Source organism: Saccopteryx bilineata, chromosome X (assembly GCF_036850765.1).
Source record: "Saccopteryx bilineata isolate mSacBil1 chromosome X, mSacBil1_pri_phased_curated, whole genome shotgun sequence".
Taxonomy (NCBI): Eukaryota; Metazoa; Chordata; class Mammalia; order Chiroptera; family Emballonuridae; genus Saccopteryx; species Saccopteryx bilineata.
In genome coordinates this window covers 104,474,395-104,499,560 of record NC_089502.1, presented here as the reverse complement: position 1 = coordinate 104,499,560, position 25,166 = coordinate 104,474,395, and the positions used below count along the sequence as shown (strand labels likewise).

Genomic DNA, 25,166 nt, shown 5'->3' with positions numbered 1-25,166 from the left:
GCGGGAGGGGAAGAGAGAGACAGAGAGGAAGGAGAGGGGGAGGGGTGGAGAAGCAGGTGGGCGCTTCTCCTGTGTGCCCTGGCCGGGAATCGAACCCAGGACTTCAGTATGCCAGGCCGACGCTCTACCACTGAGCCAACTGGCCAGGGCACCTTTTCTTGTGACAGAGAGAGAGAGAGACAGTGGGACAGATAGGGACAGGTGGACAGATAAGGACAGACAGACAGGAAGGGAGAGATGAGAAGCATCAATTATTCATTGCATCACCTTAGTTGTTCATTGATTGCTTTCTAATATGTACCTTGATGGTGGGGGGAGACTACAACAGACTGAGTGACCCCTTGCTCAAGCCAGCGACCGTGGGCTCAAGCTGGTGAGCCTTGCTCAGACCAGATGAGCCTGTGCTCAAGCTGGCAACCTCGGGGTTTCAAACCTGGGTTCTCCGTGTCCCAGTCTGACATGCTCTATCCACTGTGCCACTGCCTGGTCAGGCTGAAATACTCTTTTAAGTCCTTTTCATTTAATATAGTAAAATATCTCAATAAAGTTTAACATTTTTTATTTTACATTGAAATTAGAATATTTTGGATATAGTGGTTAAATAAACTATTATTAAAATTTCACCAATTTCTTTTTACCTTTTTTTTTTTTTTAAACAGGGACAGAGGGAGAGTCAGAGAGAGGGATAGATAGGGACAGACAGACAGGAACAGAGAGAGTTGAGAAGCATCAATCATCAGTTTTCCGTTGTGACACCTCAGTTGTTCATTGATTGCTTTCTCATATGTGCCTTGACCGTGGGCCTTCAGCAGACTGAATAACCCTTTGCTTGAGCCAGCGACCTTGGGTCCAAGCTGGTGAGTTTTTTTTTTTTTCTCAAGCCAGATGAGCCCACACTCAAGCTGGTGACCTTGAGGTCTTGAGCCTGGGTCCTTGTGCATCCCAGTCCGATGCTCTATCCACTGCGCCACCACCTGGTCAGGTTCTTTTTACTTTTTTTTTCATTTTTCTGAAGCTGGAAACAGGGAGAGACAGTCAGACAGACTCCCGCATGCGCCCGACCGGGATCCACCCGGCACGCCCACCATGGGGCGACGCTCTGCCCACCAGGGGGCGATGCTCTGCCCATCCTCATCCTGGGCGTCGCCATGTTGCGACCAGAGCCACTCTAGCGCCTGAGGCAGAGGCCACAGAGCCATCCCCAGCGCCCGGGCCATCTTTGCTCCAATGGAGCCTCGGCTGCTGGAGGGGAAGAGAGAGACAGAGAGGAAAGCGCGGTGGAGGGGTGGAGAAGCAAATGGGCGCTTCTCCTGTGTGCCCTGGCCGGGAATCGAACCCGGGTCCTCCGCACGCTAGGCCGACGCTCTACCACTGAGCCAACTGGCCAGGGCTCTTTTTACTTTTTTTTTTTTTAAATTATTTTTTTAATTTTTATTTTATTTATTCATTTTAGAGAGGAGAGAGAGAGGGAGAGAGAGACAGAGACAGGGGGGAGGAGCTGGAAGCATCAACTCCTGTATGTGCCTTGACCAGGCAAGCCCAGGGTTTCGAACCGGCGAACTTAGCATTTCCAGGTCGACGCTTTATCCACTGCGCCACCACAGGTCAGGCTCTTTTTACTTTTTTAATGTGTCTACTAGAACATGTACAATTACATTATTTGGTTAACAGTATATTTCATTAGACAACAGTACTCTAGAGTCTTTCAGCTTTGACCATTCTATTTTTTTTGTGACAGAGAGAGAGGACAGACAGGAAGGGGGAGAGATGAGAAACATCAATTCTTTGTTGCGGCATCTTAGTTGTTCATTGTTTGCTTTCTCATATGTGCCTTGACCAGGGAGCTACATTAGAGCGAGTGACCTTTGGGCTCAAGCCAGCAAAAATGGGGTCATGTCTATGATCTTGCGTTCAAGCCAGCGACCCCATGCTCAAACTGGTGAGCCTGCTTTCAAGTCGGATGAACGTGCACTCAAGCTGGTGACCTTGGGGTTTCAAACCTGGTTCCTCTGTGTCACAGTCCAACACTCTATTCAGGGAGCCACCGCCTGGTCAGACGACCATTCTAAGTCTTAATGAAGTTGTACTGTTTGTACATTTTTAGCTGTGTCATAATTGTTTTAGGCCAGTGTGGTCCAGTAGAACTTTTTGCATTGATGAACATGTTTGATAATCTGCCTAATATAACCTCTGGTCACATGTGGCTATTGAGCACTTGAAATGTCGCTGATGTGGAGGAGGAGCTGCTTTTAAATTTTTACTTAATTTGAATTAATTTAAATGTAAATAGCCATGTGTTCTGGAAAGCACAGTTCTAGACCTTAGGAAAATAAAATTTCCATAAACTTTGGCTGGTTTTTCTTTTCCAGCTGTGTTGGTGTTGAAGAGGAGAAGGCTGCTGACATTGACCTCTACCACTGTCCCAACTGTGAGGTCTTGCATGGGCCCTCCATTAGTAAGTAGATCTTGGGGTTTCTAAGAGAAGGTGGGCCAGAGGAGAGATAAAGTGGAGAAAGTTTGAAAGGGAGATTGCCTTTGTCTGGGTGCTTCATTCATCTCCCTTGGGAAATAGCAGAGACTTATGCAGGCCTTGCAGAACAGAAGCTGCCCTACTGAGAGTGCAGAGGGCAGAATTTCACCTCCCTCCCTTCCTAGGGATTCCTCAGAGGAAGCATCTATCTTCACCAGGAACTTTCCTGAGTCTGTAAGGGCCTTGTTGACTCCAGGTGCTCCAAGGGGTTGTTAAATTGGAAGAGAAGCAGGATTTGCTCAGGCCTTTCCTCTTGGAACCATAGCTTACAGCCATTCTGATTCACAGTCTTGTGTCTTTTTCTGGCTTAGTGAAAAAACGCCGTATATCTTCAAAAGGACATGATCCACACAAGGGGAAGCCAGTGAAAACTGGAAGCTCTACATTCATTCGAGAACTCCGCAGTAGGACCTTTGACAGGTGAGTACCCTTACCTCAGGGGCTGGTGAAGTCCAGGGCTCTGGGGAGCTGGGACTCTTTCTTCCCAGCTTTCCTCCTGGCTGTTTCAGTTAGGTGCTTCCCCCATTTAGGGGTGTCTACAGGGCTTTGTGAGTTTCCTCTGGAGAGGGGTCTTCAGTTTTAGTCAGTTTCTGAGGAACATTGCTAGAGTCTCATATGGTGTACAGATTACATTAAGATTTACTTGTGGAAACTTTTGGTAGATGTGAAGGTAGTTTTGCCCAAGTCAGGAGAGGATATTTATATCTACCCAAAGATTGCTACAACTAGGAGTTTTTTTTTTTTTAAAAAGACTTTATTCAATTTTCAGAGAGGAGGGGGTGAGAGGGAGGGAGAGAGAGAGAGAGAGAGAAGGGGAGGAGCAGGAAGCATCAACTCACATATGTGCCTTGACCTGGCAAGCCCAGGGTTTCGAACTGGCGAACTTAGTGTTCCAGGTTGACGCTTTATCCCCCTGCGCCACCACAGGTCAGGCCAACTAAGAGTCTTAAAGATCCAAAAATTTAATTCTTTCATTGTAAAGAAGAGAAATCTCTTTTAAAAAATAAAGACAGGCCCTGGCCAGTTGGCTCAGTGGTAGAGCGTCGGCCTGGCGTGCGGGAGTCCCGGGTTCAATTCCCGGCCAGGGCACACAGGAGAAGCACCCATCTGCTTCTCCACCCCTCCCCCTCTCCTTCCTCTCTGTCTTTCTCTTCCCCTCCTGCAGCTGAGGCTTCATTGGATCAAAGTTGGCCAGGACACTGAGGATGGCTCTGTGGCCTCTGCCTCAGGCGCTAGAATGGTTCTGGTTGCAACAGAGCAACGCCCCTTGGTGGGCATGCCGGGTGGAACCCGGTCGGGCGCATGCGGAAGTCTGTCTGACTGCTTCCCCGTTTCCAGCTTCAGAAAAATACAAAAAGGAAAAAAAATTAAAGACAGAATTTGAGTGATCATGTCTTTCTTTTGCAATCAAGAAGTAGAGTTTTCTTGCCTGACCAGGCGGTGGTACAGTGGATAGAGCGTCGGACTGGGATGCCGACGACCCAGGTTCAAGACCCCGAGGTCACCAGCTTGAGCGCAGGCTCATCTGGTTTGAGCAAGGCTCACCAACTTGAGCCCAAGGTCGCTGACTTGAGTAAGGGGTCACTCGGTCTGCTGTAGCCCCATGGTCAAGGCACATATGAGAAATCAGTCAATGAACAACTAAAGAAACGCAGTGAAGAATTGATGTTTCTCATTTCTCTCCCTTTCCTGTCTATCTGTCCCTCTCTCTGACTCTGTCTCTCTCTGTCTCTGCCACCAAAAAAAAAAGTTTTCTTTTTTTAAAAAATTAACATGGACTTATAAAAATAGTCAATTGAATGAAAATAATGAATTAGAAAAAAAATAATGAAGTACTCTTCTTTGTTTAGTTTTTAATTCACTTAATTATTTTCAGCTTTTCTATAATTGACATTTTTTTTTCAACTTAATATTTTTGTTTTATTTGTTTATTTAAAGGCAGTGGGTCTGCTTTCCACCTCAGACTTCTCAAATCACTCTTCTAAAGTCAACCAATTTCTTGTGCATTCTTTCAGAAATAGTCTTTGCTTATATAAGAATGATTCTATTCCTTTTTTAAAAAATATAAATAAAAACACTATATTTTTCTGCATCTTTTTTAACCTAAAATTATATATATTAATGATAAATCTTTAGCAACACATGCAGATGTTCTTCATTCTTTTTCATGAATGTTTAGGATTTCAGTGTATAGATATATTTTTAATTTTTTTATATTTAATTTATTTAGCCAATTCTCATTGATGAACATTTAAATTGATTCTTGCATTTTGCTATTAGAAAAAATACTGCAGTGAATGCCTTTATACTTATGTTTTTGTGTATGTAGATTAGTTATGTACATAAAGGTGAAACTGCTAGGTCAAAGGGTATGTGCTTTAAAATTTTTTTATTTTATTTATTTATTTATTTATTTTGTATTTTTCTGAAGTTGGAAACGGGGAGGCAGTCAGACAGACTCCCACATGCGCCCGACCGGAATCCACCTGGCATGCCCACCAGGGGGCGATGCTCTGCCCATCTGGGGCATTGTTCTGTTGCATCCAGAGCCATTCTAGCACCTGAGGCAGAGGCCATAGAGCCATCCTCAGCGCCCGGGCCAACTTTGCTCCAATGGAGCCTTGGCTGCGGGAGGGGAAGAGAGAGGCAGAGAGGAAGGAAAGGGGGAGGGGTGGAGAAGCAGATGGGTGCTTCTCCTGTGTGGCCTGGCCGGGGGAATCAAACCCGGGACTCCTGCACGCCAGGCCGATGCTCTACCACTGAGCCAACCGGCCAGGGCAAAATTTTTTTATAGATATTGACAAATTATTTCTAAAGTGGCTATGCCATTTCACACTCCTACTAGACAATGTGTGAGAGTGTCTAATTCCCTATATCCCGGCCAGCACTGATTTTTTAAATTATTTATTTTTTAAATTGAATTTATTGGAGTGACATTTGTTAATAAAATTACATAGATTTTGGGTGTGGCAAGAACTGTTTATTAACAAACATTTCTTGCCTTTCTGATAATATAAAAAATGAAATATTGTTTCCACTTGATTTCTTTAATTATGAAGGAGGTACAAATACATATTTTTGTACTCATAAATCATCCTTATTTTTTTCTCTGTTACTGCCTGCTTATGTTATTTGACAGTTTTTCTGTTGGAATACTACCCATTTCTTACTGATTTATAATTACTTCTTAAAAAATTTTATGTTGTTAAATTATTTTTACTATTTTGGTGACTACTGGGCCTTGTCTCTCCAGTGTTTATTTCTGCTACTCTATGGCTTTATTTTTTTTTCCAATTTAATCTTTGATCTGTCTAGAGTTATGTAAAGAGTACAATAGACATTGAAATAAATAGTTTTCCAGATATTTGTCCCAACTCAAGTAGTCCATCCTTTCTCTAGCATGATTTAAAAAAAAATTCTTCCTGCTTTCTAGTTAACTGAGCATGTGTGTTAAGAAAATGGTTGTAAAAATTGTAGTTTTTTTCATCAGTCTTTTCTCTTTATTTGCAAATATTATTTATTTATTTATTTATTTATTTATTTATTTATTTTATTTTTTGGTATTTTTCTGAAGCTGGAAATGGGGAGAGACAGTCAGACAGACTCCTGCATGCGCCTGACCGGGACGCCCACCAGGGGCGATGCTCTGCCCACCAGGGGGCGATGCTCTGCCCCTCCGGGGGGTCGCTCTGCCGCGACCAGAGCCACTCTAGCGCCTGGGGCAGAGGCCAAGGAGCCATCCCCAGCACCCGGGCCATCTTTGCTCCAATGGAGCCCTGGCTGCTGGAGGGGAAGAGAGAGACAGAGAGGAAGGAGGAGGGGGTGGAGAAGCAAATGGGCGCTTCTCCTATGTGCCCTGGTCAGGAATCGAACCTGGGTCCCCCGCACGCCAGGCCGACGCTCTACCGCTGAGCCAACTGGCCAGGGCCTATTTGCAAATATTTTAAACGAAGTACCGCTGCTTTGAGTTAAAGTAAATTAGCTAAGTTTGTCAGATGATGTCTATTCTTCCTGAGCAGGTTGTTAACTGATTTCTTTGTCATCCAGAGAAGAGAACTCTATTGACAGGATCTCCTGCATTAAGTTTTCCACCTCTGCCAGTGACCTGGCTTCTTGCCTTGAATAGGTCCTTCCCTGGAACATGAAGTTTATGCCATTAGTTGCCACCCCACCTTAGATCCCCTCAGGAAGAGTCCAGCCCTTGGATAAGTGGTAGCATCCAGTGCGGCCTTCAGTGGCAGGGCCTCTGGGACTCAGATTTTCTTTCATGTGGCCCACAGCTCAGATGAAGTGATACTGAAGCCCACTGGAAGTCAACTGACTGTGGAATTCCTGGAAGAGAATAGCTTCAGTGTGCCTATCCTAGTCTTGAAGAAGGATGGATTGGGGATGACAGTACCCTCACCATCATTCACTGTGAGGGACGTGGAACACTATGTTGGTAAGCAACACAGACCTTCTTAACTGTGATATCGTTCACTCTCATCAAGACATTTGACTCTTTCCCTCAATCTACCTTTTGTATTTCCTTTCTAGCCATCTTGGGAATGTGAGGTGTAGTGCCATACTCAAAGTCATTCTTTGGCAATGCTAGAACCAAAATTCTGTTCTCCTTTCTTTTTTTCCTAATAGACCACAAAACCCCAGTCTGAGTCACATTTTTTACCTTGAAATTCCAGAGATTGTGGTGGTCTCTCTGTCCTCTTTTGAGATGAGAAAGCCTTTGACTTTTATATTCACCTGTCACTTGTCTTCTGAGCATGAGTTTTGGGGGAGAGGAGGAAAACGGGGAGGAAGCAGGGCCCAGGCAGGTGGATTGTACTTTTAGATAGGCTGTATGTCAGACCTGTTGCCCTAGCAGTCCTGGACCCAGCGTATAAATCTAAGGAGAGTGTGAGGATTCGTATACTCACCTCTCAAACATGCACATTCAAACCCAGTGTCTGAGGAGAGGGATTTTGAGTGTAAGCCATTCTAGAGACTAGTTAAGGGGATGAGAGGCTCTTCCCGAGTCTCTGAGACCTCTTAGTACAGAACCCATCTCTTTACTCTAGGTTCTGACAAAGAGATTGATGTGATTGATGTGACCCGCCAGGCTGACTGCAAGATGAAGCTTGGTGATTTTGTGAAATATTATTACAGTGGGAAGAGGGAGAAAGTCCTCAATGTTATTAGTTTGGAATTCTCCGATACCAGGTAGGAGGGATGGGGGTAAGTAAAAAGTCTGACAAATCCTGGAACTGATGATATACTGAGTATATATTAGTGTTTCTTTCCCCTCCTTCTGGTAGTTCCTTCCTTTGGGATGGGTAGCTGGTTTATGCTTTTCTAGATAGATGTTCACATTTTAACAACCAAATCGTAGTTCTCCTTTACAGTTTCTAGCATTGCATAGGTTATACAACAGCTATTTTAATTAGTTTTTATCTCCGTGAAGACTAGGACAGCTTTCTTAGACCTTCTGATATTTAGAATATAGCATGGTCACTTGTTTAACTCCCAGGATAGGCCCTCTGTCCCTGGAAATAGATTTATTAAAATTTGCCCCCCAAATAGTTTCTCTAAGGATAAAGTTTCTTAGATTAAAAAAAAAGAAAAAATCTTATGGCCTTAAATGATTCCATCTGGATTCATGTACACAATAGAGATATGCAGTGGGAGATCCCAAAAAATCATAACAAATCCTTTTGCACTTACGTAGCTTACTGTCTGATTGTTTACTTCTTTAATTTTTAATTTTGACATAATTACTGATTCACAGGAAGTTGCAAAAAATGTACAGGGAAGTCCTGTATATCCTTTAGCCAGTTTCCCTCAATGGTAACATCTTACAATAACTATAGTACAATACTGAAAGCCTTGCTGTTGGTTTTAACATGCAAAGTCAACCTGAAGGTGTTTTAAAAAACTGTGCTTATACCTCATTTCATCTTGAAAGAATATTTCAAGCAGCTTCAGAGATGCAGGGGAGGGGGAAGAAAAGTGGAATAAAAGGAAATTAAAGGTGGGGAAATAAGATCTATCTGGTGGGTATTCTGGACACAAAACACATGTATGAATGTCTGGATAATTGGTGGAGAGGGACAGTAGAATTTTCACTGAATTTACTGAAGGTCAGAACAAAGAAGGGAATGCAATATTACAAGATTTTGTGCTTTCATGTGGGATAAAAACAACCAGATGTTTGGGAGGAACAATTCTTTACCTGGAACTGAGCCCAGAGAGGTTTCTTTAATGGTTCATCATAAAGAAGACACTATGAAATGGGGACAATACAATTAACTGTTATAAACCAAGTGCCAAGGGAGTGGACTCAGGTGGGGGGAGTATGAACATTTAGTAGAGGAAATTATTGCCTTTGACTGTGGAGCTGGGACTTGAAACTTCTAGAACTGAGTAGAATGAGGATGCTGACCAGACTTACAGAAAAAAGTGTCCTGTGTGCTCTTGGGGATTCTGTGGTGAGAACAACCTTGTCTTATCTGACTCTCACTGGGATGGGGGACATTTTGATCAGACTTCATCTTCAATTCCTAATCAGCTGATATCTGCTCTCCATCCCTTCCTTGCTAGGCTTTCTAACCTTGTAGAGACACCCAAGATTGTTCGGAAGCTCTCATGGGTGGAGAACTTGTGGCCAGAGGAGTGTATCTTTGAGAGGCCCAATGTGCAGAAGTACTGCCTCATGAGTGTGCGGGATAGCTATACAGACTTTCATATTGACTTTGGTGGCACCTCAGTCTGGTACCATGTGCTCAAGGTAGGAATGGATACGGATATGGCCTCTGGAGGCAGCCAGGCCTTGACATCAACCTGTTTGTTTCAGGTGGCAGCACAAAATGGGCTGCTGAGGCCTACCTGCCTCACAGAGTCTGGGTGACATTTCCATGTAACTATTCTGTCAAGGTTGGGAACTGAGTTGATATGTCATGTAAACTGTCTCTACTTTACAGTTAGTGTTTTACATGTTTTTTTTTAAAGATTTTATTTATTCATTATAGAGAAGGGAGAGAGAGAGAGAGAGAGAAGGAGGGAGGAACAGGAAGCATCAACTCCCATATGTGCCTTGACCAGGCAAGCCCAGGGTTTTGAACCGGCAACCTCAGTGTTTCCAGGTTGACACTTTATCCACTGGGCCACCACAGGTCAGGCTACATGTTTTTTTTAATAACAGCAGATGCCTAAACATTTCTCCAACTAGTATCTTCTTAATTGAACCAATATATACTCCTACCACTATGTATGGAAATGTCCATCATTTACTGGAGAAATTCCTGGTAACTTGAGAAACTTCCCTTCCTCCAACTTTATTAAGGTGTAATTTATATACCATAAAATGTTTATAATACCATCATAAAATGCCATCAAGATAGAGCATATATATGAGAAGTTTCTTTTAATGTCAGCCTTCCCATAAATAGTTTCTCTTTTAGCTGTTGTTACAATTTTGTAATTAGCATATCAATTGTCAATGATGGTAAAGGATTTTTGAGGTCTGAAAAACTAATTTCTTAAGTAGTTTTGATTGTTTTCCACCATTGTTCGTACCATTTAGTTTTCTTATCAGGAATGCCAAGGAAAGAGCAGGGAACAGATATGACTCTTTTTTCAAATGATTATTACCATTCCTGAACTAGTTGTTTCATTGGTTTCTTGTGAAGAAATTGAAGCATTTAAATGAGAGTGCTATTATGCAAATGTTAGATTTCATTTTTTTTTTTTGTATTTTTCTGAAGCTGGAAACGGGGAGGCAGTCAGACAGACTCCCACATGCGCCCGACTGGGATCCACCCGGCACGCCCACCAGGGGGCGATATTCTGCCCATCCGGGGCGTAGGCTCTGTCGCGACCAGAGCCACTCTAGTGCCTGGGGCAGAGGCCAAGGAGCCATTCTCAGTGCCCTGGCCATCTTTTGCTCCAATGGAGCCTTGGCTGCAGGAGGGAAGAGAGAAACAGAGAGGAAGGAGAAGGGGAGGGGTGGAGAAGCAGATGGGCGCCTCTCCTGTGTGCCCTGGCTGGGAATCAAACCTGGGACTTCCACACGCCAGGCCAACGCTCTACCACTGAGCCAACCGGCCAGGGCCTCATTTTTTTATTTTTAAATAATTTTAATAGAAAAATTACAAAGATAATAAGAACAATTTCTGTGTGTCCTTCACTCAGACTCTCCAAATGTTACTGTTTTATTACATTTTTTTCTCTCAAGAAAACATAATAAAATGGTTTTATATATGTATTTTTTCTGAAGCATTTGAGAATAGTTGCAGACATGGCGTCCCTTTATCTCATAATAGTTCAGTATGCCTTAAACACAAGGGCATTACAGTATACTTATAAAAGTCAGGAAATTAATATTGATATAATACTATTATTTAATCTTCAGATCTGATTCAAATTTCTCTAATTATACAATAGATAGTTTCTTTTATTTTTAAATGATAATTTCTACTGTTGTTGCTTTCCTACATTGAAATTTATCATAAAAATGTTTGTTCAAGTATTCAAGCTATGGGTTGGGGATATTTTTGTGCTAGTGGATATTGTGTCTTTTCTTTTCTGCCAAATTATCTATCTGGTGATTATCCAGGCAAAATATAATTAGGAAATAAAATGTTATTTTAACAGATAATCACCTAACATAAAATCTTTCAGAAGTCCTTGGGCAATTACTGAACTTTTAAACTTTTGTTAGCTTTGATTGCAGGTGTGAGAAGGAATACTCTCTGTAAATGGCATTTAAAAGCAAATTCAATTTTCTTCTCATTGGTAATGTGGCCTTAGCTTCTCCTAGGGCTAGTAATATTGATCTTTGCATCTATAGAGGCCATTTTTCATTTGGCATTGCAACAAAAATAGGAGCCTTTGGTGTACATTTGTGCTAAGTTGAGCAATTTTGTTTGAAGTATCTTTCCCAAATTACTTTTGTCAATTTTATAGAAGCTTAAAAGTGAAAAAGTATTTTTTTAAGTTTTCCAAATCCACATAAAAATGATTTTTGTATGGGTTTGGGAAGGAATTCTGGCATTTATGTGGTCTTGGAGCATGGAAAAGAGAATATCCTTTTGAAAACCCCCTGGAAGACTTTTCTGGAAATCCTTGCTGTTTTTGGCATTTCAACCTTTTTTTGTTTCAGGGTGAGAAGATCTTTTACCTGATCCGCCCAACGAATGCCAACTTGACTCTCTTTGAGTGCTGGAGCAGCTCCTCTAACCAGGATGAGATGTTCTTTGGGGACCAGGTCGACAAGTGCTACAAGTGTTCTGTGAAGCAAGGACAGACCCTTTTCATTCCTACAGGTCTTCCCTGGGCCTCTCTGGGAGCATTTGAGGGCGGGAAAAGGGAGAATGTGGCACCAAGAACTAACTAACCCCTTCCCATAATGTGTTGATCTGCTTATTTGGGGTATTCCTTTCATGTATGCTGAAGGCTCAGAACTGAACCTCACAATTCACATGGTGTCTAGGGAAGGCTACTGGTGGGGAAGCCTAGGAGAAGGTTGATAGACTTCTTTGCATTGGGCTGATGGCAACTTGGTGGGCAGATAGAGAACAGGACTCTAGGTAGGACAGTGAGCGCCGAGCGCAATACAGGAAGGAGAGTTTCTGTATAGCGGCGGGCGCATTATTTCAATTGTAAGCGCCAGAGTGCTTACAATTGAAATGAATCAGGGAAGCAGCTGAATCCCTGTAAGTGCAACGGGGGCCGGGTAAAAGGCTGTCGCGGGCGCATACAGCCCGCGGGCTGTAGTTTGGGGACCCCTGCTCTAAGCCCTGACTCTCGGGATAATGACTGAGAGGCTGGCATTGTAGGCTATGAGTCGGAATGACCTGGGATGAGGGTGGGGCTTTTCTCCTAAACAATACATGCCTAGGCTTCACCCCTAGAATTAAGAACTTGTAGGTCTTGGATGGGACTTGAATATGTGTATTTTGTAAAAAGTCTGCCCAGTTGTCTCATTTGGGAAAAGTTGACATCATTACTATATTGAATCTTTCATTAACACAGTGAGTTTCTCCATTTATTTAGATTTTTTTTGATTTCTTAATTTCAGAATTAGTGTTAAATTTTCTTAAAACATTTGGTAGAATTCTCTAGTGTAGTCTCATGGGCCTAGAGATTTCTTTTGGGGTAAGTTTTTAATTAGTTCTCAATTTTCTTAAACTTTATTAAGATATTCAAATTATTTCATAATGGTTGAGTTACGATAGTTTGTGCTTCTAAGGAACTGATCCATTTTATCTAAGTTGTGAAATTTGTGTGTGTGGAGTTGCTCATATTATTTCCTTATTATCCTTTTTTTTTAAAATTCATTTTAGAGAGGAGAGAGAAAGGGAAATAGAGAGACAGAGAGGGAGAGAGAAAGGAGAGAGAGAGAGAGAGAGAGAGAAGGTGGGGAGGAGCTAGAAGCATCAACTCCCATATGTGCCTTGACCAGGCAAGTCCAGGGTTTCAAACCGGTGACCTCAGCATTTCCAGGTCAATGCTTTATCCACTGTGCCACCACAGGTCAGGCTCCTTATTATCCTTTTGATGTCTTCCAGTTCTCTAATGAGATCCTCTGTTTCATTCCTGATATTAGTTATGTCTTCTCTTTATTCTGTGTTAACATTGATGGAGGTTTGTCAATTTCATTGAACTTTTTAAAAAACATTTTTGTTTCATTGATTTTTCTCTGTTGTCTTTCTGTTTCCATTTGATTTCTGCTTTTATCTTTTTTTTTCTTTTGCTTGCTTTGCGTTTATTCTGCTCTCCTTTTTCTAGTCTTGGGACAGGAGCATAGATAATGAATTTCAGACTTTCCTTTTTAAAAATGTATTGATTTTAGAGAGAGAGGAAGAGGGAGAGTGAGATAGAGAAAGAAATGTCCATTTGTTGTTGCACCCATGTATGCATTTATTGGTTGATTCTTGTATGTGCCCTGACTGGTGATTGAACCCTCAACCTTGGTGTTTTGGGAGACACTCTAACCAACTGAGCTGGCTGGCCAGGGCCTAACTTTCTCTGTTTTATTTATTTATTTATTTATTTATTTATTTATTATTTATTTATTTATTTATTTATATTCAGTGAGAGGAGGGGAGGCAGAAAGACAGACTCCTGCATGCGCCCCAACTGGAATCCACCGGGCAAACTCACTAGGGGGTGATGCTCTGCCCATCTGGGGCATTGCTCGGTTGCTCAGCCACCAAGCTCTTCTTAGTGCCTAGGCTGAGGCCATGGAGCCATCCTTAGTGCCCAGAGCCAACTTGCTCTACTTGAGCTATGTCTGTAGTAGGAGAAGACAGAGAGAGAGAGAAAAAAAAACGAGAGGGGGAGGGATGGAGAAGCTGATGGGTGCTTCTTCTGTGTGCTCTGACTGGGAATCAAACCCGGGACATCCACACACCAGACCGATGCTCTACCACTGAGACAACTGGCCAGGCCAACCCTGTTTTCTAATGTAAGCATATAATGCTATAAATTTTCCCCTAAGCATTGATTTAGCTGTGCCACATAATATGTTGTATTTTCATTTAATAAAATATGCTTTTTAGGCCCTGGCCGGTTGGCTCAGTGGTAGAGCATCGGCCTGGCGTGCAGAAGTCCCGGGTTCGATTCCCGGCCAGGGCACACAGGAGAAGCGCCCATCTGCTTCTCCACCCCTCTCCCTCTCCTTCCTCTCTGTCTCTCTCTTCCTCTCCCGCAGCCGAGGCTCCATTGGAGCAAAGATGGCCCGGGCGCTGGGGATGGCTCCTTGGCCTCTGCCCCAGGCGCTGGAGTGGCTCTGGTCGCAACAGAGCGATGCCCCGGAGGGGCAGAGCATTGCCCCCTGGTGGGCAGAGCATCGCCCCTGGTGGGTGTGCCGGGTGGATTCTGGTCGGGCGCATGCAGGAGTCTGTCTGACTGTCTCTCCCTGTTTCCAGCTTCAGAAAAAAAAAATGCTTTTTAAAAAGTTGAGACATTCACATACCATGAAACTTAACCATGTTCAAAGGTACATACAGTTCAGTTTAAAAAAATATTCACAACTTTGTGCAACCATCACTGCTATCTAATACTAGAAATTTTCATCACTTTAGAAAGAAACCCTGTGTTCACTAGCAGTCACTACCCATTCCTCCTTACTCCTAGTTTTTCTCAACCACTTTTGTACTGTGTATATGGATTTACCTGTTCTGAATATTTCATATGAATGGAGTCCTGCAATATGTGATCTTTTGTATCTGGCTTCTTTCACTTAAACTATTTTTTTTCCTTTTTATTGAGAGAAAGGGAGACAGAGACAAACTCCCACATGTGCCCCAACTGGGATCCACCCAGCAAGCCCACTAGGGGACGATGCTCTGCCCATTTGGGGCCCTTGCTCTGTTGCAACTGGAGCCATGTTTTAGTGCCTGAGGTGGAGGCCCTAGAGCCATCCTCAGCACTCAGGGCCAACTTACTCTAATAAAGCCATGGCTGCAGGAGGGGAGGAGGAGGAGAAGAGAGAGAGACAGAGAGAGAAGCGAGAGGGTGAGGTGTGGAGAAGCAGATAGGTGCTTCTCCTGTGTGCTCTGACTGAAAATCAAACCTGGGACTTCCACACACTGGGCCGACACTCTACCACTGAGCCAACTGGCCAGGGCCCACTCATACTATTTTCAAGGTTCATCATGTTATAGCACGTATCAGTACTTCATTCTTTTTTTTAATTTTTATTAATATTATTGGGGTGACATCAGTAAATCAGGGTACATATATTCAAAGAAAATATGTCCAGGTTATCTTGTCATTCACTTATGTTGCATACCCATCACCCAAAGTCAGATTTTCCTCCGTCACCTTCTATCTAGGTTTCTTTGTGCCCCTCCCCCTCCCCTATTCCCTTTCCCTCCTTCCCTCCCCCCCCAGTACTTCATTCTTTAAATGGATCAATAGTAGTTCGCTGTGTATATATACCACATTTTGTTTATCCATTCATCATTTTGTAGTTACTTGGATTATTTTCACTTTTTGGCTGTTATGAATAAGGCTACTGTGAACACTCATGTACAAGTTATTGTGTTAACATGTATTTTCAGTTCTTTTGGGTAGATACCTATGAGAGGATTTGCTGAGTCATATGGTAGCTCTATATTTAACTCCTTGAAGAATTGCCAAACTGTTTTCTAAAGCAGCTACATTATTTTGCATTTCCACCAATGATTTATGAGGGCCTTTTCCACATCTTCCCCAACACTTGTTCTTATCTGGCTTCATCGTTATAGCCTTCCTAGTGGGTGTGAACTGGTATGTCATTGAAATTTTAATTTGTGTTTCCATAATGAGTATTGACGTTGAGCATCTTTCTATATGCTTACTTGACATTTCTATATCTATTTTTCTTTTGAGAAATGTCTGTTCAAAACCATTGCCCTTTCTGTAATTTGGTAATTTATCTTCTTATTGTGAATTATAAACATTCTTCATATATTTTGGATATTAAACCTTTATCAGATATATGATTTGCAAATATTTTCTTTCATTTTGAGCATTGTCTTTTTCATTTTCTTTATATTCTTAATAGTGGACAAAAGTCCAGTTTATCTTTTTTTGTTGTTTGTTTGCTTGTGCTTTTGGTGTCATAGCTAAGAGACCATTGCTTAATTCAAAGTCATGAAGACTTATACCTCTGTGTTCTTCTAAGAATTTTATAGTTTTAGTTCTTACACTTAGGTCTTTTTTTTATAACATTTTAAAAAATTATTTTTATTTATTTATTCATTTTAGAGATATGAGAGAGGAGAGAGAGAAAGAGAGAGAGAGAAAAGGGGGAGGAGCAGGAAGCATCAACTCTCATATGTGCCTTGACCAGGCAAGCCCAGGGTTTTTTTTTTGAACCAACAACCTTAGCATTATAGGTCGATCCTTGATCCACTGTGCCACTACCAGTCAGTCTACATTAGGTCTTTAATCCATTTCTTTTTTTAGCATGAGAGAGAGACATACAGGAAGGGAAAGAGATGAGAAGCATCAACTTGTAGCAGCATTTAGTTGTTTATTGATTGCTTCTCATATGTACCTTGACTGGGGGGTTCCAGCCAATCCAGTGACCCCTTGCCCAAGCCAGTGACCTTGGGCTCAAGCCAGACACCATGGGATCATGTCTGTGATCCCATGCTCAAGTCAGTGACCCTGCACTCAAGCTGGTGAGTCTTCTATCACACTGGATGAGCCTGAGCTCAAGCCAATGACCTTGGGGTTTCGAACTTGGGACCACAGTGTTCCAGTCAATGCTCTATCCACTATGCCACCACTGGTCAGGTATTTCAACCATTTCAAGTTAATTTTTGTACATGATATGAGGCAAGTTTCCAATTTCATTCTTTGGTATGTAGATGTCCAGTTCTCCCATAACCACGAGAAGACTATACTTTTGCTACTGAATTATCTTGATATCTTTGTAAAAAGTTGAACAACCATAGGTATATTGGTTTATTTCTGGACTTTGAATTCTATTCCATTGTTCTATATGTATATCCTTATGACAGTATCACACTATCTTAATTACTATACCCTTGTAATAAGTTTTGAAATTTGGACATGTTAGCCCTCCAGCTTTGCCCGCTCTCCCTCCAAGATTACTATTGCTATTCTGGATGCCTTGAATTTCCGTATAAATTTTTAGCTTCAGTTTTTTTTTTTGTTTTTTTTTTCATTTTTCTGAAGCTGGAAACGGGGAGAGACAGTCAGACAGACTCCCGCATGCGCCCGACCGGGATCCACCCGGCACGCCCACCAGGGGCGGACGCTCTGCCCACCAGGGGGCGATGCTCTGCCCATCCTGGGCGTCGCCATGTTGCGACCAGAGCCACTCTAGCGCCTGAGGTAGAGGCCACAGAGCCATCCCCAGCGCCCGGGCCATCTTTGCTCCAATGGAGCCTTGGCTGCGGGAGGGGAAGAGAGAGACAGAGAGGAAAGCGTGGCGGAGGGGTGGAGAAGCAAATGGGCGCTTCTCCTGTGTGCCCTGGCTGGGAATCGAACCCAGGTCCTCCGCACGCTAGGCCGATGCTCTACCGCTGAGCCAACCGGCCAGGGCCAGCTTCAGTTTTTTTATAAGTTTTTTTTTATTGGTTACTCTAGTTTTATTTTATATATCTCTGTCTATTTATATATCTATTTTTTTTATTAATTTTATTAGGGTGACATTAATAAATCAGGGTACATATGTTCAAAGAAAACATGTCCAGGTTATCTTGTCAATCAACTATGTTGCATACCCATCACCCAAAGTCAGATTGTCCTCCGTCACCTTCTATCTAGTTTTCTTATGTATTTTTTTAAATCACAGTCTACAGGTATGTCATTTTAGTTGATATTTTACCAGCTTGAGGCAAGGGTTGAAACTTTACCTCTGTTCACATCCCTTTATCCTTCCATTTATAATGTATTTGTCTTTACTATTTCCTCTACATACATTGAGAATCACATAACACAGTGTTTTAATTTTTGTTACTGTCAAGAATAATTTGGAGTTCTAAGAGAAGGAAAGTCTGTTGTATGTACATGTATTTTTGTTCTCTTATTCTTTCTTCCTTCATAGTATTCTAAGATTTCTTCTTTTTAAAAAATGTTTTTTTTATTTATTTTAGACAGGAGAGAGAGAGAGAGAGAGAGAGAGAGAGAGAAGGGAGGGAGGGGCAGGAAGCATCAACTCCCATATATGCCTTGACCAGGCAAGCCCAGTGTTTCAAACCAGCGACCTGAGCGTTTCAGGTCAACACTCCATCCACTGTGCCACCACAGGCCAGGCCTAAGATTTCTTCTTTTATCATTTCCTCTGTGTTTATAATCAGGATAGGTCTACTGGCAACAGATTCTCTTAGTTTTCCTTAATCTATAAGTGTCTTGATTTCCCTTTCATTCCTAAATAATATTTTTGCTGGATATAGAATTCTGGGTTGATAGTGCTTTCCTTTTAGAATTTGAAGAATGTTATGTGACTTCCTCTGGCCTCCATGGTTTCTGGTGAGATTTCAACTGTCATTCAAGTTATTTTTACCCCATGGGTGTAATTTCTTGCTACTTTCCATATATATATGGAAAAGTATATATATGGGTTTATACTGTATGTGTTAACTGAGCTCTTGAATATATAGGTTTATATATTTAGTCATTATTTCTTTGAATACTTTTTCAATCCCACATTCCAACATCTCTTCTTCTGGGTCTCTGATTATATGAATGCTACATATTTTGTTGAAGTCCTAGGTTCCTGAGTTTGTATTTCTGTCAGTCTATTTCCTCTTTCTTGTTCATATTGGATACTTTCTATTGTTCTGTTTACAAGTTCTCTGATTCTTTTCTTGATTGTCTTCATTTAGCTGTTGAGCTTATCTATTGCATGTTTTATTTCAGATATAGTTTTGATTTTTATTGATTTTAATTAATTGTGTTTGCATAGATTCTAGTGTTGCCCTGAATGCATCTCCCCCCCATATTCCCCTCAACATCTCCCTTTCCCCCCTCTGTATAGTGCCCTCCCCCTTCCCTTCAGGTTTATCCCATCCTATCATCCCCCTTCCCTCTGTCCTCTTTTCCACTGGTCCCTTTGATCCTTCCTCTGTCTCAATTCTGTTCCTCAGTTTACATTGTTCATTGGATTCCTCAAATGAGTGACGTCATATGATATTTTTCTTTCTTTGCCTGGCTTATTTCACTTAACATAATAGTTTCCAGGTCCACCCATGTTGCAAAAGCTAAGATTTCCTTCTTTTTCATGGCCCCATAGTATTCCATTGTATATATGTACCACTTTTTTTTTTTCCTGTATTTTTCTGAAGCCGGAAACGGGGAGAGACAGTCAGACAGACTCCCGCATGCGCCCGACTGGGATCCACCCGGCATGCCCACCAGGGGGCGACGCTCTGCCCACCAGGGGGCGATGCTCTGCCCCTCCAGGGCATCGCTCTGTTGCGACCAGAGCCACACCAGCGCCTGGGGCAGAGGCCGAGGAGCCATCCCCAGTGCCCGGGCCACCCCTGCTCCAGTGGAGCCTCGGCTGCGGGATGGGAAGAGAGAGACAGAGAGGAAGGAGAGGGGGAGGGGCAGAGAAGCAGTTGGGCGCCTCTCCTGTGTGCCCTGGCCGGGAATCGAACCCGGGACTTCTGCACGCCAGGCCGATGCTTTACCACTGAGCCAACCGGCCAGGGCCTGTACCACATTTTTTAATCCACTCGTCCGCTGGTGAATACTTGGGCTGTTTCCAGATCTTCACTGTTGTGAACAATGCTGCCATAAACATGGGGGAGCATTTCTCCTTTTAAATAAGTGATATGGTGTTCTTGGGATATATTCCTAAAAGTGGGGTGGCTGAGTCAAAAGGCAGTTCCATTTTTAATTTTTTGAGGTATCTTTATACTGTTTTCCACAGTGGCTGCACCGGTCTGCATTTTCACCAGCAGTGCAGGAGGGTTCCCTTTTCTCCACATCCTCGCCAGTACTTACTCTCTGTTATTTTGTTGATGAGCACCATTCTGACTGGTGTGTGGTGATATCTCATTGTGGTTTTTAATTTGCATTTCTCTAATGATTAGTGATGTTGAGCATTTTTTCATATGTCTATTGGCCATGTATATGTCCTCTTTGGAGAAGTATCTACTAATTTCTTTTGCCCATTTATTTATTTTATTTATTTATTTCAGAGACAGAGGGAGAGTCAGAGAGAGGGATAGACAGGGACAGACAGACAGGAATGGAAAGAGATGAGAAGCGTTAATCACCAGTTTTTCATTGCAACACCTTAGTTGTTCATTGATTGCTTTCTCATATGTGCCTTGACCGTGGGCCTTCAGCAGACTGAGTAACCCCTTGCTTGAGTCAGCGACCTTGGGTCCAAGCTGGTGAGCTTTTTGCTCACACCAGATGAGCCTGCGCTCAAGCTGGCGACCTCGGGGTCTTGAACCTGGGTCCTCCTGCATCCCAGTCCGACGCTCTATCCACTGCACCACCACCTGGTCAGGCTCTTTTGCCCATTTTTTGATTGGACTTTTTATCTTCCTGGTGTTGAGTTTTACAAGTTCTTTATAAATTTTGGTTATTAACCCCTTCTCAGACGTATTGTCGAATATGTTCTCCAATTGTGTGGTTTGTCTTTTTATTCTGTTCTTATTGTCTTTAGCTGAGCAAAAGCTTTTTAGTTTGTTATAGTCCCATCTTTTATTTCACTTGCCCGTGGAGATAAATCAGCAAATATATTACTACGAGAGATGTCGGAGAGCTTACTGCCTATGTTTTATTCTAAGATGCTTATGGTTTCATGCCTTACATTTAAGTCTTTTATTCATTTTGAGTTTATTTTTGTGAATGGTGTAAGTTGGTAGTCTTGTTTCATTATTTTGTAGATAGCTGTCCAATTTTCCCAACACTATTTGTTCAAGAGGCTGTTTACTCCATTGTATGCTCTTACCTCCTTTGTCAAATATCAGTTGTCCATAAATGTGTGGGTTTATTTCTGGGTTCTCTGTTCTGTTTCATTGGTTTATATGTCTGTTCTTATGCCAGTACCAAGCTGTTTTGAGTACAATGGTCTTGTAGTATAACTTGATATCAGGAAGTGTGATACCTCTCACTTTATTCTTTCTTTTCAAGATTGCTGAGGCTATTCGTGTTCTTTTTGGGTTCCATATAAATTTTTGGAATATGTGATCTATATCTTTGAAGTATGTCATTGGTATTTTAATTGGTATTGCATTGAATTTATAGATTGCTTTCGGTAATATAGACATTTTAATGATGTTTATTCTTCCTAACCATTAGCAAGGTATATGCTCTCACTTGTTTGTATCTTCCTTGATTTCTTTTATCAATGTTTTATAATTTTCCGAGTACAAGTCTTTAATCTCCTTGGTTCAACTTATTCCTGAGTACTTTATTTTTTTTTTGGTTGTGGTAGTGAAGGGGATTGTTTTCTTAATTTCTCTTTCTGACAGTTCATTGTTGGTGTATAAAAATGCCTTGGATTTCTGAGTATTAATTTTATATCCTGCCATCTTGCTGAATTCATTTATTAGGTCCAGTAGTTTTTTGACTGAGACTTTAGGGTTTTCTATCTTATATACAATATCATACCATCTGTAAATAATGATAGTTTTACTTTTTCAATTTGGATGCCTTTTATTTCTTCGTCTTGTCTGATTGCTGTGGCTAGAACTTCCAGAACTATGTTGAATAAGAGTGGTGAAAGGGGGAACCCCTGACTTCTTCCTGATCTTAAGAGGATTGCTTTCAATTTTTGCCCATTGAGCATGATGTTGTCTGTGGGTCTGTCATAGATGGCCTTTATCATGTTGAGGTATGTTCCCTATATTCCCACTTTGCTGAGTTTTGATCATGAATGGGTGCTGGATTTTATCAAATGCTTTTTCTGCATCTATTGAAATTATCATGTGGTTTTTCTCTTTCCTTTTGTTTATGTGATGAATCACATTGATAGATTTGCAAATATTGTTCCAGCCTTGCCTCCCCAGAATAAATCCCACTTGATCATGGTGTATGATTTTTTTCATATATTGCTGGATCTGGTTTGCTAATATTTTGTTGAGGATTTCAGCATCTAAATTCATCATGGATTTTGGTCTATAATTTTCTTTCTTTGTGTTGTCTTTGCCTGGTTTTGGAATCAGAATTATGCTCATCTCATAAAAGGAAATTGAAAGTCTTCCTTTCTCTTGAATTTTTTGAAATAGCTTGAGAAGCATTGGAGTTAGTTCTTCTTTGAATATTTAGTAGAATTCACTTGTGAAACCATCAGGCCCAGGGCTAGTGTTTCTTGGGAGTTTTTTGATAACTGTTTCGATCTCATTTGTTGTAATCGATCTGTTTAGGTTTTCTTATTCTTCCAGATTGATTTTTAAAATATTATATGTTTCAAGGAATTTGTCCATTTCATCTAGATTGTCTTAATTTTTTGGCATACAGTTCTTCATAGTATTTTCTTACAATATTTTGTATTTCTGTTGTGTCAGTTATTTCTCCAATCTCATTTTTAATTTTATTTGAGTTCTCTCTCTTTTTTTCTTGGTGAGTCTGGTTAAAGGTTCATATATCTTGCTTATCTTTTCAAAGAACCAGCTCCTGGTTTCATTGATCCTCTGTATTGTTTCTTTAGCCTCTATGTCATTTATTTCTGCTCTGATCTTTATTATTTCCTTCTACTACCTGTGGACTTTACTTGCTGTTCTTTATCTAGTTATTTTTTTTTTGTATTTTTCTGAAGCTGGAAATGGGGATAGACAGTCAGACAGACTCCCCCATGCACCCGACCGGAATCCACCCAGCACGCCCACCAGGGGGCGACGCTTTGCCCACCAGGGGGCGATGCTCTGCCCCTCCGGGGCGTTGCTCTGTCGTGACCATAGCCACTGCAGCGCCTGGGTCAGAGGCCAAGGAGCCATCCCCAGTGCCCAGGCCATCTTTGCTCCAGTGGAGCCTTGCTGCGGGAGGGGAAGAGAGAGACAGAGAGGAAGGAGAGGGGGAGGGGTGGAGAAGCAGATGGGCGCTTCTCCTGTGTGCCCTGGCCAGGAATCGAACCCAGGACTTCTGCACGCCAGGCCTATGCTCTACCACTGAGCCAACCGGCCAGGGCCTATCTAGTTCTTTTAGATGCAGGGTTAAGTTGTTTATTTGAGCTTTTTCTAGTTTTTAAAGGTATACCTGTAATGCTGTGAACTTCCCTCTCTGGCCTGCTTCTGCTGAGTCTCATAAATTTGGAGTTGTTGTATGCTCATTATCATTCATTTCTAGGAATTTATTTATTTATTTTTGACCTTATTGTTAACGCATTTGTTATTTAATAACATGCTATTTAGTTTCCAAGTGTTTGAGTATTTTTCAGTTTTTTTGTTGTGGTTGATTACTAGTTTCATGCCATTGTGATCAGAGAAAATGCTTGATATGACTTCAATCTTCTTAAATTTGTTGAGAGCGCTTTTGTGCCCTAACATGTGGTCTATCCTAGAGAATGTACCATGAGCACTTGAAAAGAATGTATATTCTGCTTTAGAATGAAATGTTCTGAAGATATCTGTTAAATCCAGTTGATCTAGTATGTCCTTTAAGTCTGCTGTTTTCTTTGTTAATTTTCTTTCTTGAGGATCTATCTAGTGATATTAGAGGGGTATTAAAATCCCCTACTATTATAATATCTAGTATTGCTGTTGATCTTGTCCTTTATATCCATCAATGTCTGCTTTATATATTTAGGTGCTCCTATATTAGGTGCATATATATTTATAATGGTTATATCTTGCTATTGGATTTCTCCCTTTATCATTATGTAGTGACCGTCTTTATCTCTTACTATAGCCTTTGTTTTAAAGTGCATTTTGTCTTATATAAGTATTGCTATCCGAGCTTTTTTTTTCATTTTTATTTGTGTGATATATTTTTTCCATCCTTTTATCTTCAGTCTATGTGCATCTTTTGTTTTAAGGTGTGTCTCTTGTAGACAGCATATATATGGGTCCTGTTTTCTTATCCATGCAGCTACCCTTTTTTTTTTTTTTTTTTTGTATTTTTCTGAAGCTGGAAACGGGGAGGCAGTCAGACAGACTCCTGCATGCGCCCGACCGGGATCCACCCGGCACGCCCACCAGGGGGCGATGCTCTGCCCATCCGGGGCATCGCTCTGTTGCGACCAGAGCCACTCTAGCGCCTGGGGCAGAGGCCAAGGAGCCATCCCCAGTGCCCGGGCCATCCCTTGCTCCAATGGAGCCTCGACTGTGGTAGGGGAAGAGAGAGACAGAGAGGAAGGAGAGGGGAGGGGTGGAGAAGCAGATGGGCGCCTCTCCTGTGTGCCCTGTCTGGGAATCGAACCCGGGACTTCCACACGCTAGGCCGACGCTCTACCACTGAGCCAACCGGCCAGGGCCACCCTATTTCTTTTGATCGGATCATTTAAGCCATTTACATTTAAGGTTATTATTGATATGTAGTTGTTTATTGCTATTTTATTCTTTAAAACTGTATTCCTCTTTTACTATATTCTTTTTCTCCTTTGATCTGTTTACAACAGGCCCCTTAGCATTTCTTGCAGCCTTGGTTTGGTTGTAGTGAATTCCTTGAGTTTTTCTTTGTCTGGAAAGCTTTTTATTTCTCCTTCAATTTTAAATGATAGCCTTGCTGGATAAAGTAGTCTTGGTTGTAGGCTCTTGTTCTGCATTACTTTGATTATTTCCTGCCATTCCCTTCTTGCCTCAAGTGTTTCTGTTGAGAAGTCGAAAATCATCCTTATGGGGGCTTCTTTTTAGGTGATAGCTTTTTTTTCTCTAGCAGCTTTTAATATTTTCTCTTTATCACTTAGCTTTGGTATTTTAATTATGATGTGTCTTGGTGTAGATTTCCTTGGGTTTCTCTTTAATGGAGTTCTCTGTGCTTCTTGAATTTGCGAAACATTTTCCTACCTTAATTGAAGGAAGTTTTCAGCTATGATATGTTTGAACAAAGTCTCTATCCCTTACTCTTTCTCTTCTTGAACTCCTATGATGTGGATGTTGTTTCACTTCATGTTGTCACAGAGCTCTCTTAGAGTTTCTTCAGACTTTTTGAGTCTCTTCTTTTTGCTGCTCTGCTTCCGTGCCTTCATTTATCTTGTCATCTAACTCGCTGATTCAATCTTCAGCATTATCTATCCTGCTTT

The 25,166-nt window shown here is 41.7% G+C and overlaps 1 protein-coding gene across 1 annotated transcript in view; it reads left to right on the top strand.

Annotated features, from left to right (window-relative positions):
- PHF8 (PHD finger protein 8) overlaps positions 1 to 25,166 on the top strand; it is a 145,341-nt gene that overhangs the window by 34,449 nt on the left and 85,726 nt on the right. The window contains 6 exon segments of the mRNA XM_066249363.1: positions 2,370 to 2,455; positions 2,842 to 2,950; positions 6,811 to 6,971; positions 7,585 to 7,726; positions 9,104 to 9,290; positions 11,664 to 11,826. Of these exon segments, the coding sequence (XP_066105460.1) occupies positions 2,370 to 2,455; positions 2,842 to 2,950; positions 6,811 to 6,971; positions 7,585 to 7,726; positions 9,104 to 9,290; positions 11,664 to 11,826 (848 nt within the window).